Genomic DNA, 12,184 nt, shown 5'->3' with positions numbered 1-12,184 from the left:
AAAAGAAGATTCTACTACCAAGAAGAAGCTAGAAAAATATTGCCCTAAAATGAAGAACACTTAGCATGTCCCCAAACCCTCATACCTCAAGCTATGCCTTTTCTATATCTTTCTATAATACATATTTATTATATATGCCATATTATCTATAATACTACATATATTAATATGTTTTATGTCATCTATATTTCAGAGTATTTAGAAATCCCTTGTAATCCACAAGGCTGATGCAGTCTGTGATAAGAACGTCCTTCTCTGTCCACAGTGTTCTGTGGCAATGTCTGTGCATCCTCAGCGCCCTGTCTTGCTTTCCTTGTATTAATAGACGCTGTACCGGAAGGAGATCAAGCCACCATTCAAACCAGCAGTGGGCAGGCCTGAGGACACCTTCCACTTCGACCCCGAGTTCACAGCACGGACGCCCACAGGTGTGTGCCACAGTGGTTCCCTCTATCAGTGGCTTCTCCCACCTCACCCCTTAGGGACAGATATCTAGGAACAAGAGATTCCCATGCTTAAGAATTCTTTTCATGGAAAATAACTGTCCATTCTGTTTGGGTTTTTTGTTGTTGTTGTTTTCTCTGCTCAGTGATAAAGGTTTAAGTGATAGCCCCAATTCTCTGTTGTTCCCTACATAACCTCCACCTTGGAAATGATGAAGGTGTCCTATGGATTCTCTTATTCCAAGTCACTGGTCCAATTACTTCCTGTGTCAGAGAGACACACAGCAACAGCAAGAAAAGAAACTGGAGGCAGTTAAAATCCCTCTTTCAATTAAAGTGCATTTACGGAGAGGGAAGGCGGTCAGTTATGTCTGTAGATTTGTGAGCTATAGATATTATTCATGCAAAAAACAGAAACCCATTTGAAAAGTTGTATCGGCTACTAAACAGCATAGCAATTGGATGCATAAATTTGGTCTCCTGGTGTGTCTGAAATTACTCTTGGGGTCTAGCAAATTTCATCAGAACTGGTCAGCTCCCTTTAAAAGTTATCTTTTTGGGATATTAATGAATTAAAGTTTGCTTTTTTATATATGGTAATTATCCTGGTCAGATAGGGCTGTCATAACAAAATACTACAGACTGGGTGGTTTAAACAACAGTCATTTATTTTCTCACAGTCTGGAGGCTGGAAGTCCAAGTTCAAGGTACCGACAGGGTTGGTTCCTGGTGAGGGCTCTCGCCTTGACTTGCAGACGGCTGCGTTCTTGCTGTGTCCCCACGTGGCCTTTCTTCTCTGTGTGCAAAGACAGCAAGATTGAGCTCTGGTGTCTCTCTGTCTTCTTATAAGGACACTAGTCCTCTTGGATTAGGGCCCCACACTTTTATCCTCATTTAACTTCAATTATTCTCTTAAAGGCCTGCATTAGTCTGTTTTCATGCTGCTGATAAAGACATACGTGAGACTGGGCAATTTACAAAAGAAAGAAGTTTAATGAATTTACAGTTCCACATGGCTGAGGAAGCCTCACAATCATGGTGGAAGGCGAGTAGGAGCAAGCCCCATCTTACATGGATGGCAGCAGGCAAAGAGAGAGCTTGTGCAGGGGAACTCCCATTTTTAAAACTCTCAGATCTCATGAGACTCATTGACCATCATGAGAACAGCACAGGAAAGACCCGCCCCCATGATTCAGTCATCTCCCACCAGGTCCCTCCCACAACACGTGGGAATTATGGGGGCTACAAGATGAGATTTGGGTAGGGACACAGAGCCTGAGATTTGGGTGGGGACACACAGCCAAACCATATCAAGGCCCTGTCTCCAAATACAGTTACACTTGGGGGTAGGGCCTTAACATTTGAATTTGGGAAGGACATAATTCAGTCCATAACACTAACAGTATGCTGGTTATGTACAAAACCATCCACAAGCTCCTTCTGTAGACATAAGCGGGACAAGTCCAGGGAGCTGGTGGTTGGCCAGGCTGCATCTTGGATCTACAGGGATTCACTGTATTTTTTCTCACTGCTTTTGAATCTGAAATTTTCTTATTTTTTAAAAGATAATCAGGAAACAAATAGATGGTCAACCACAAAATGTCAAGTAGATGAAGTTAGAGAATCCACTTTGTTCCTCCAGATTCAGGCTGTTGGTGAAATCCCTGTTTCCCATACCCAGATGAACACATTGAGGAGGGTGTGAGCTTGTGCAGATAGGGAGGGTTGTGAGGCTTTTAGTGGGACTTTTGATGGGCCTAGGCCAGCTCCTGACCCAGGCCACATTGGTACCAAGAACAGGAAGAAAGCTGATTCTGTGCACTGTAAACTAGGGAGTCATGCCACCAACTGCTCAGTTACTTCTTTTGGGTCGTCCTGCAGTCCCCAGGTACAATTAAAACTATCATTATAGCTTTGGTTCATCACTGATTCATGATGTAATGAGGCTGCCTTGGAGAACACTTCTAGGTCTGCTCTCTCCAGTAAGTGACTGTGGGATTTTCACCTCACCCCATTCTCAGCTTCCTTAGAAAGTATTTGTGTGTTGGGGTTAGTCCTTCCCATTGACAAAATTAACCCAGTTCACAGAACAGGATTACTTTTCAGTTTCTGAGTTTGGAAAGATGGGGAAGGATTTGGGGATTCCATCCTGGCTCTGCCCACAGGTCACCCAAGCAAGTCATGATATTTCTCCACCTATTGTTGGCCTGAATGTAAAAGGAGCTCGGAGGCAATTAGGTCTGGTCACGAGATTGTTGTCCCTGAGTCCACAAGGACCATAAGGTCCCTAACAGAATGCTCACACGTCCTCGTGAGGTGCCAACATGTGGGGCTGTGTGTTTAAAATGTGGAAAGAAAGTCTATGTTTGTGCTGCTTGGTAAGAAAATGTTAATACAGTCAATTCTAATATTCACATGGACATGCCTTTTATCTTATCCGTGAAGAATTTAAACCCCAAGCTAGTTGGCCAGTGGAACCAGAAGCTTTTTTTGAGCATTTAGAGAATTCCATTGTATTTTAATAATAGCCAAAGGAAAACATAATTAGATACAATGCACTCCAGTGCTATTCAGAATTGGCTTTTTTATTCCTTAGTGTTTCCAGTTCTCCAATCAGTTTCACTTCATCACACCACAGTTTGCCTTTGAGGTAGGTAGTAATTGAAGGGCTAAAGACACATTAAACTCATTCTGATTTGTATAGGAGAGTAGGATTTTCTAAGCATGTGAGCTGAGTACATGGCTGGGTGAAGGAGCAGCTGTAGAAATGTGACTCTGAAGCAGCGGATCCTGGACGCGCAGTGGGAATTTCTTGTAGTTAGGCTTTCAGTCTCTTCTGAAACTTCAGCCAGTGCTCAAGCTGGTTTCTATTCCCTGATCACATATTGGCTGCCCACTGGAGTATGCTGCTTAGCCGGAGATGCCAATCTAAGATTTAAAACCGATCAGGCACACTCCACGAATCAGGAAATACCCACAGGACCATGAGAGGTTGTTTGTAATTACTGTAGTTCTACATCTCCTTTTATCTAACTCACATTTTCGCTCTTCTTAAATACTGTGCTGAAAATCAGCATCCCCCAGGTGATTATAAAGTACTTTAAATTCTATTTAGGCCACCCGTCATTTCCTTACTAGCTAGCCACACCGACCAAATGTCAGCCTCTTAACTTTTGGTGGAGGCCCACTTGGCCTTCAGTAAATTGCTGTTACTCTTACCCTTTCCGCAGGCTCTCCTTGGTCTGTGTGAGGAGAGGCATCGGTTCTCTGGCCACGGAAGGTTGTGGCTGTGTCTTCCATGCCTCTTGGTTGGTTAGAAGACATTGCTTATTGGGATTACAGATTTTCCATTCACCAGTGAAACTGTCTGTCAAGCTAACATGGCCTGTGCCGCACCCCCGCACACACTCCTCCACAGGCTGTAAATTAGACTCCCAATCCTTGCTCAGCACTTCACACTCGTGTGGCTCCTGCGGATTCCCTAGAATCAGCACAAGCTCTGAGTAAATCCCTAAGGGAGGACATTCAAGTGCCTCCAGGTTTGAAGATTTCTTAAACCATGATGTAGCCATGTGTGTGTCATTTTTCTGGGGGAGAATCTGCGGCCCGTGGTAGCTCAGGGGATCTTTGGGAGGAAGCAGACCTCAAAGCCAGACTTTGTGCAGAGAGCAAACCCCGTGTAGCAGGAGCGCCTCCTCCTCGAGCGGCTCCGTGTGCCGGGAAGCAGAGCCGCTCAGAAAGCCCCGAGCTTCTCTGCCGGGTCGCACTGCAGAATTTCCGTTTCTAAAAACCACTCAGTGTACCTTTGGTTTTTTAACAATGCTTCGCTAGTCTGGCGCCTTGGAAGTTTATTTCCAAACACAGCCAACTCTGGTCACATTAGTCCAGGGGTCGTGTGGGCATCTACCTGGGATGACTGTGAAGGCCCCTTTGTTGGCCCCTTTGAGGGCCGACACCTGGCTCTGGCTGCCTCTTGGTTCAGGACACTGAAGATGAGCCCGGGTCCATGAAGTTTCCTACCCCGGGAAGAGCACCAGTGGGATGCTGCGTTGTCCATCTGCCCACGGCCTGGCCCCCACTGGCACCAGAGGCCTACGCGGCTTGGGGCCTGGCTCCTGGGCTTCAGAGCGGCTGCCCTCATAACTGTTGTCCCCAAAATGTGATGCTAAGAAACAAAAAACATGTTCTCTGCAGCTGCCTCCCACCCCCACACACCTGCCGCACTGTGTGGAGATAAAACTGAGAACTAGGTGCACTTTTTTCCTTTCAAAGTACAGCACCTAATCAGAGGAGTGGGGGAAGAAGTGCTAAGAGACAAAGGCCTGCGGGTAGAGAATTCTAGAATATACAAATACACACACACCTGTACATACATGGAGTCTTAAAAGATATATAAATAAGAATGTTTAAATTTGTACATATGTGTGTTTTCAAGAAAAATTACGTATTATATTTCCATATATTATAAATTTACATATTATATAATGTATTATAGTATTCTATTTTAGTGTAATATATATTCTATTTTAATATATTAATCTATTATCGTATTTTTATATATATTAAAATATATTTAATTTTTTAAATAATGTCTGGGTTCTTCATATTGTTCAACAGCTTTTTGCTTTTTTGAATTTGACAAACGATTAGGAAGCCACGTCTCTGTCAGTCCATGCAACTGTGGCTCCTTCTGATGGCCCTGGTCTCGCTGGCAGGACTCACACAGCAATGATCACAAAGCATCCTGGTCCAGATGGGCCACTGTTCACCATGACCATGATTGTCTTAGTGAGGAGTAGTTAGTGTCTCCTTTTTCTTTTCAGTGAAAAGTCTTTTCACTGAAACAGACTTTTTCTACATTTATGTCTAAGTACTTTGGGATTTTTTCGTTTGCTTGTTTTTTTATTTTGTTTTGTTTTTTTGAGACAGAGTCTCGCTCTGTCACCCAGGCTAGAGTGCAGTGGCACGATCTTGGCTCACTGCAACCTCCACCTCCCAGGTTCAAGCGATTCTCCTGCCTCAGCCTCCTGAGTAGCTCGGATTACAGGCTCGCGCCACCACACCTGGCTAATTTTTGTATTTTTAATAGAGACAGGGCTTCGCCATGTTGGTCAGGCTGGTCGTGAACTCCTGACCTCGTGATCTGCCCACCTCAGCCTCCCAAAGTGCTGAGATTACACGTGTGATCCACCGCGCCCAGCCTGTTTTATATTTTATTTCTGTAAATGTCAGAGGTACGGATGTAGTTTTGTTCATGGGTAGAGTGCATAGTGGTGAGGGCTGGGCTTTTAGTGTAACCATCACCTGAGGAGTGTTCATTTTACCCATTAAGTAATTTCTCATCCCTCACCTTCTCCCACCCTTCCACGTCTCCATTCTCTATCCCAACACACTTGATGTCCACATGCAGACATTATTTAGCACCCACTTATGAGTGAGAACATGTGATGTTTGACTTTCCATGTGTGAGTTGTCTCACTTAAAATAATGGCCTTCTTTTCCATCCATGTTGCTGCAAAAGACATGATTTCATTCTTTTTTATGGCTAAATAGTATTCCATTGTGTATATGTACCACATTTTGTTTACCCAGTCACCTGTTGATGGACACTTAGGTTGATTCCATGACTTTGCGACTGTGAATAGTGCTGCAGTAAGCTTCCAAGTGCAGGTATCTTTTTGAGACAATGATTTCTTTTCCTCTGGGCAATGCCCAGCGGTGGGATTGCTGCATCGAATGTAGTTCCATTTAGTTCTTTGAGAAATTTCCATACTGTTTTTCATGGAGGTTGTACTAATTTACAGTCCCACCACCTTTCTCCACATCCTCACCAACATCTGTTATTTTTTTGACTTTTTAGTAATACCCATTCTGACTGATGTAAGGTGATATCTCATTGTGGTTTTCATTTGTATTTATCTGATTAGTGATCTTGAGCATTTTTTATATGTTGTTTGGCCATTTGTATGTCTTCTTTTGAAAAATGTCTATTTGTGTCCTCTGGTCAATTTTTAATGGGGTTGTTTTGTTATTGTTGTTGAGTTGTTTGAGTTCCTTGTAAATTCTAGATATTACTCCCCTGTCAGTTGCATAGTTTGCAAATATTTTCTCCCATTCTGCAGATTGTCTGTTCATTCTGTTGATGATTTCTTATGCTGGTCTTAAAGCCTTTTTTTTTTTTTTTGTGATGGAGTCTCATTCTGTCACCCAGGCTGGAGTGCAGTGGCGCCATCTCAGCTCACTGCAACCTCCGCCTCCCGGGTTCATGCAATTCTCCTGCCTCAGCCTCCCAAGTAGCTGGGATTACAGGCATACACCACCACACCTGGCTAATTTTTTTTGTATTTTTAGTAGAGACGGGGTTTCACTATGTTGGCCAGACTGGTCTCGAACTCCTGACCTCGTGATCCACCTGCCGCAGCCTCCCAAAGTGCTGGGATTACAGGTGTGAGCCACTGCGCCTAGCCCTTAAAAGACTTTTGAAGTCTTTGGCTAGACCCATGTCCTAAAGAGTTTTCTCTAGGATTTATTCTAGTATTTTCATTGTTTCAGGTCTTTCATCACTTAAGTCTTTAATCTCTTAGTTGATATCTTTAATATTTAAGTCTTTAATCTCTTAGTTTGTATATGGTGAAACACAGGGGTCCAGTTTCATTCTTTTGCTTATGACAAACTAATTTTCCCAGTATCATTTATTGAAAAGAGTGTCTTTTCCCCACAAAGTTTTTGTCAACTTTGTATGTGGCTTTATTTCTAGGTTTTCTATTCTGTTCCATTGATCTGTGTGTCTATCTTTATACCAGTACCATGCTATTTTAGTTACTATCTCCTTGTGATATAATTGAGGTCAGGTAACGTGATGCTTCTAGTTCTAGCTTTGTTCCTTTTGCTTAAAATTGCTTTGGCTATTCAGGCTCTTTATTGGTTCCATGTTAACTTTAGGATTGTTTTTTCTAATTCTGTGAAAAATGACGTTGGTTTTTTGATAGAGATTGCATTGAATCTGTAGATTGCTTTGGGTGATATGTTCATTTTAATGATATTAATTCTTCTGATTCATGAGCATGTGATGTTTTTCCATTTGTTTGTGTCATCTACAATTTGTCATTATTACTGTGCACTTTTGAAAGTAATTCTGTAGAATTACCTTCAAAATTTTTAATTTTGAAATTTTAAAGTTGGCTTTAAAAGTTGCCAGTTGACTTTCCAAAAGATTATGCCAGTTATGCTCCCTCCTACAATTGTAAGTGTCCACCCCCTAGCCAAACCCAGATGTGATTGATTTCTTTCATTTTTGTTAATTCATTAGGCAAAAGTGTTATCCTCTTTAAATATGTGTATGTTTACTCCTTAGAGAGATTGGGCATCTTTTCATGCCTATGGTAGCTATCAGAATTCCTTCCTTTGAGTATTTTGCTCTTTTCTCATTGATCTCTGAGAGCTTTTGGGCAATAGAGAGTTTAACCTCTCATCTGTTATGTATGATGCAGATTTTTTTTTCCCCACGAGGCATTTATCCTTTTGTTTTTCTTAATGATAAACTTGAAATGGGATCAATCTCACAGCAGTCATGCTTTTGAACACAGATCTTACGGAGATCAGAAAAATCTTAATGGAAGGGAATTACTCCTTTTGTACTATGCCTTGCTGTGGACAGGAGAAATGTTGCCCAAATGTCCTTGAAGAGCAGAGCACGTGCATAGCACACATGCAGTTATGCAGCTGTGGGCACAGGGGTGGGACCTGTCAAACCTAGAGACCAGAAGCTAAGGATACAGGATTCATGTTCACTGACAATTCCATCCTGAGGTCACTGGTGCCTTCTTAACTGAGTCTGGAGTGGGTAGGGGTGGAGGAGTGTGGTCAAGAATATAGAGTAAATTCAGAAGTTAGCAAACTAACAGATGCCATCAATGATAATCCTAAAGTTTTCGTTCTGGGTATTTTTGCCATTTAAAAATGAAACCATTAGCATGACCCAAAAGAATGTAGTTTCATCTGGTTCAGCATTTCTATATGTCTGTTTTACCTTTTCCTCCACCATAGGCATACACCACGTGCGCACACACACACACACACACACGCACACACATGGACTTGTACACACATACCACATGCACACACACACTATCACTTCACCCCAGGGTCACCCAGCTTTCGTGGCATCTGAACTCTGCCCCTGTCACCTGCAGACTCTCCTGGCGTCCCCCCGAGTGCGAATGCTCATCACCTGTTTAGAGGATTCAGCTTTGTGGCCTCAAGCCTGATCCAGGAGCCCTCACAGCAAGATCTGCACAAAGTCCCAGTTCACCCAATCGTGCAGGTAACTGTGTTTGCCTGCAGTGGGTTGGGGGTAAGAGGGCACTTGGATGATGGGTGACTCTGGTGTTCCGTGTGGCCTCAGTCACCCGGGGGTTGGGTGCTTAGGATGGGTGGACTTTAATCACCAGTTCTTCTTCCCTCGCACTTCCCATTGTTCTGAGTGTCTGCCATGGTGGTCCCTCGTGGTGGTCCCCCATGGTGGTCCCCATGATGATCTCATGTGGTGCTCCTTCATGGTGGTTCCTGTGATGGTCTCACATGGTGGGCCCCTATGGTGGTCCCTGTGACGGTCCTCATGGATACTCCCCATAGTGGCCTCCTATGGTGGTCCCTGTGGTGGTTCCCATGGTGTTCCCCGTGGTGGTTCCCGTGGTGGTCCCTGTGGTGGTTCCCGTGGTGGTTCCCATGGTGATCTCCCTGGTGGTTCCCATGGTGGTCCCTGTGGTGTTCCCCATGGTGGTTCCCATGGTGTTACCCGTGGTGGTTCCCATGGTGGTTCCCTGTAGTGGTCTCCGTGGTGGTCTCCCATGGTGTTCTGAGCCCTTGCTCCTACCCTACTTGGCATTCGTCTTAAAGAGGGAAGGTAAAGCCCTGGGAAGAATGTCACCATGGTGTCTATGGCCAGAGACTGGAGCATCTTCACTGTGTGGAGCCCAGCCAGGACCCTAGGGTAGCAGTTTAATTTGTGGGCATCATTTTCGCATGATGAAATGGAATATTTGGGAAGTCTTTGGAAGGTGATATTTTTATAATGAGTTTCCCACCTAATAAATGTAACCAGAATACAGAGAATTCTAAGGGATTAAACTTAATTAAACTTAATTCTAATTATGATTAAACTTATTTAAGAATTAAATCCGGGTAAGTTGGATGGCATTGGATTTCCATCCTATTTCCTTCCCTGTGGCCTTTGGAGAAATACAGGTGTGTAAAGTGGACGTTGTCATGACAGTGCAGGCTGCCATGGTGGCTTTCTTAGTTAAGAGCGGGTGGGTGGGGCTGCTGGATGCAGGTCAGAGCAGGTTGTGACTTGGACACCATGGAGTCAGATTTCTGATGAGATGTTTCCATCCAGAGTCTTGCTCTGCACACAGGCATTGGAGCCACACACCCAGTAGCTGCCAGCACTTCCTTTTCACTTTCACATTCTCCTGCTCTCAGATCTTTGCGAGAAACATACCAGCCAGTGGACACAGAATGGCCTGGTGTCTCAAAGAGGCATAGCCCAAGGGATCGGAGAAGTTGGGATTTAGGTCAAGAACATTACTAAGTAGCTCTGCAGCCTTGGGCAGCGGGACCCATGAGCTCTCAGGCCTCCACACACTCGGTTCACCGCAGGCGCCTCTCTTCACCCCACATTCTGTGTGCGTGTAGCTGAACCGTCCCCTGGCATGAAGGTTCCGACAACTCTTCTTCTCTTGGTCCCTCTGTAGCAGTTACACGGGAACAACATCCACTTCACTGATGGCTACGAGATCAAGGAGGACATCGGGGTGGGCTCCTACTCAGTGTGCAAGCGATGTGTGCATAAAGCCACGGACACCGAGTACGCCGTGAAGGTAAGGCAGGCCCGCGAGTGAGCAGGGCCCTGTGTGAGTGCAGCGCGTGGGAGCACGTATGGTATGTGGGAGCACGTATGGTATGTGGGAGCACGGAGCATAGGAGCACAGCAGGGCCCTGTGCGAGTGCAGCACGTGGGAGCACGTACAGCACGTGGGAGCACGGAGCATATAGGAGCACAGCATATGTGCTCGCGTGCTCAGCTGTGCAGTGACTCCAGCAGGGACACCTGAGCCTGAGTGAACATTCTCTCCATTTGCCATTTTCCAAGCTCTGATACGATGGAGTTCAGTTTGCTTTGATACGAGGTCACCCATTAAAAGGTAGTTTTGCAAATCATGAATATTTTCAGTCATATCCACCACGCAGGGACTGAGCACCTTTCGTAGCTTTGTGTATGACATACACCAAGAGTAAACGTTTTGGGGCCCCAGTATTTTGAGAAAATAGAGTTGAGGGACAGGTATAGAATTTGGCAAGGAAAGGAAGGAAAGAAAAGAGGGAGAGAGGAAGAAAATACTCAAAGAAATAAATAAGCTTGTATTACTTACAACAAACTTCGGCAGAGAGCTAATGGTTTTACTCCCAACCGTCAAGAACAGTATAGAGAAACAATTCTTTATAACCCAGTTTGGCAATCTCTACATAGTAACTTTAGCTTCTGTAATTGTTGCTGCTTAAATATTTGATCTGGGAATCCAGAATACCAGTTTCTAGAGATTTTTGGTTAGTAAAATGTGGATTAAAGGTAAAGCTTCCTGCTAAAATCAGAATGAAATTTATGTTAAAAAAAGATACATTGTACATCCTCTCCAAAAGACAGCAAGAGACACTTGAAAGTCTGCCCCTTTCCAGTGGAGCTGAACCCCAGGCTGTCACAGAGCGAGGTCCCAGCCTGTGCTGCCATCATGACCAGGACCCTCCTGGCTTATTCCCAGACACGTCTGCAACACATGGTGCTACACTTGCCCTTCAAAGAACATCTGCCCAGCCAGCAAGTAATGTAAAAAGAGTAATTTTCATCAACTGTGATTCTCCTACACTCTGAAGAGATTGTTCAAAACAATGACAATGTTGAGATGACCCAGTTCCATCCTCATTTGCCCAGAGCTCCACTGACATTTTGTGAAAACAGGTATTTCAAAAGGGTCATCCTCAAGCATGGCCTGGGATCCTCAAGCATATTCACTGGGAATGTCTACCATGTTTCATGCACTGGGAAAACACTTTGCTGTCACAGAAGACGCAAGCCGAAAAAAAAATCTCAGGTCCCTTGATTTTGTTTGGGTCAAGAATTTATGGATTATTGACAAATTTATCTTGAATTTCTCAAACAAAAAAGAAAGTTTAAATATGGAGCAATAATCAGTTTGCGATTTGCTCTGATACCATCTCTGTGTTTAGTCTGCCCAGAGTCTTGAACACATCCAGGAAGGGTGAAAGGAAGGAAATAGATCATGATCTACAGTTCCTGGAACTGTAATTGGGTGGAGACTGCAGCGAGGGTTACTGTCATGGTAGAATGTCCACCCGTGGTGTGAAGAGCAGGAATAAACCAAGTTTTGTTATGAAGTGGTTGCCTCTGCAGCCTGGGGCGCGTAGGCTTCATGCGTTTCTAGGATTTGGATTGTTGAGACTGGTTTGTCCTGCTCCTCCATCTCATTGGGAGAGTGTTGTAAAGGAGAACTTAGATGGGCGCCTACCATTTGCATACCCAGGTGCTGTTCCTGCGTCCAGATGTTCCAGTGGTAAAGAGTAGACCTGTATTCTGCCTTAGACAAGAGAATTTCACTCGTTCTTTGAAACGTATTTCACATATGCTTCGTAAGCCTACATATGCTCCTTGGAATTTTTTTCTG

General features: G+C 44.2%; 1 protein-coding gene across 5 annotated transcripts in view; it reads left to right on the top strand.

Moving 5' to 3' along the window:
* Positions 1 to 12,184, top strand: part of RPS6KA2 (ribosomal protein S6 kinase A2) — a 445,645-nt gene that overhangs the window by 400,312 nt on the left and 33,149 nt on the right. For all 5 annotated transcript variants that reach the window (XM_030809959.1, XM_030809960.1, XM_030809958.1 and 2 more), the window contains 3 exons: positions 326 to 428; positions 8,636 to 8,766; positions 10,199 to 10,324. In XM_030809959.1, coding sequence (XP_030665819.1) covers positions 326 to 428; positions 8,636 to 8,766; positions 10,199 to 10,324 — 360 coding nt within the window. The remainder of the gene's footprint in view (positions 1 to 325; positions 429 to 8,635; positions 8,767 to 10,198; positions 10,325 to 12,184) is intronic.

This window comes from Nomascus leucogenys, chromosome 3 (assembly GCF_006542625.1).
Source record: "Nomascus leucogenys isolate Asia chromosome 3, Asia_NLE_v1, whole genome shotgun sequence".
Taxonomy (NCBI): domain Eukaryota; kingdom Metazoa; phylum Chordata; class Mammalia; order Primates; family Hylobatidae; genus Nomascus; species Nomascus leucogenys.
Note: the sequence above shows the minus strand (reverse complement) of the source record. Positions and strands in the feature narration are given on the sequence as shown.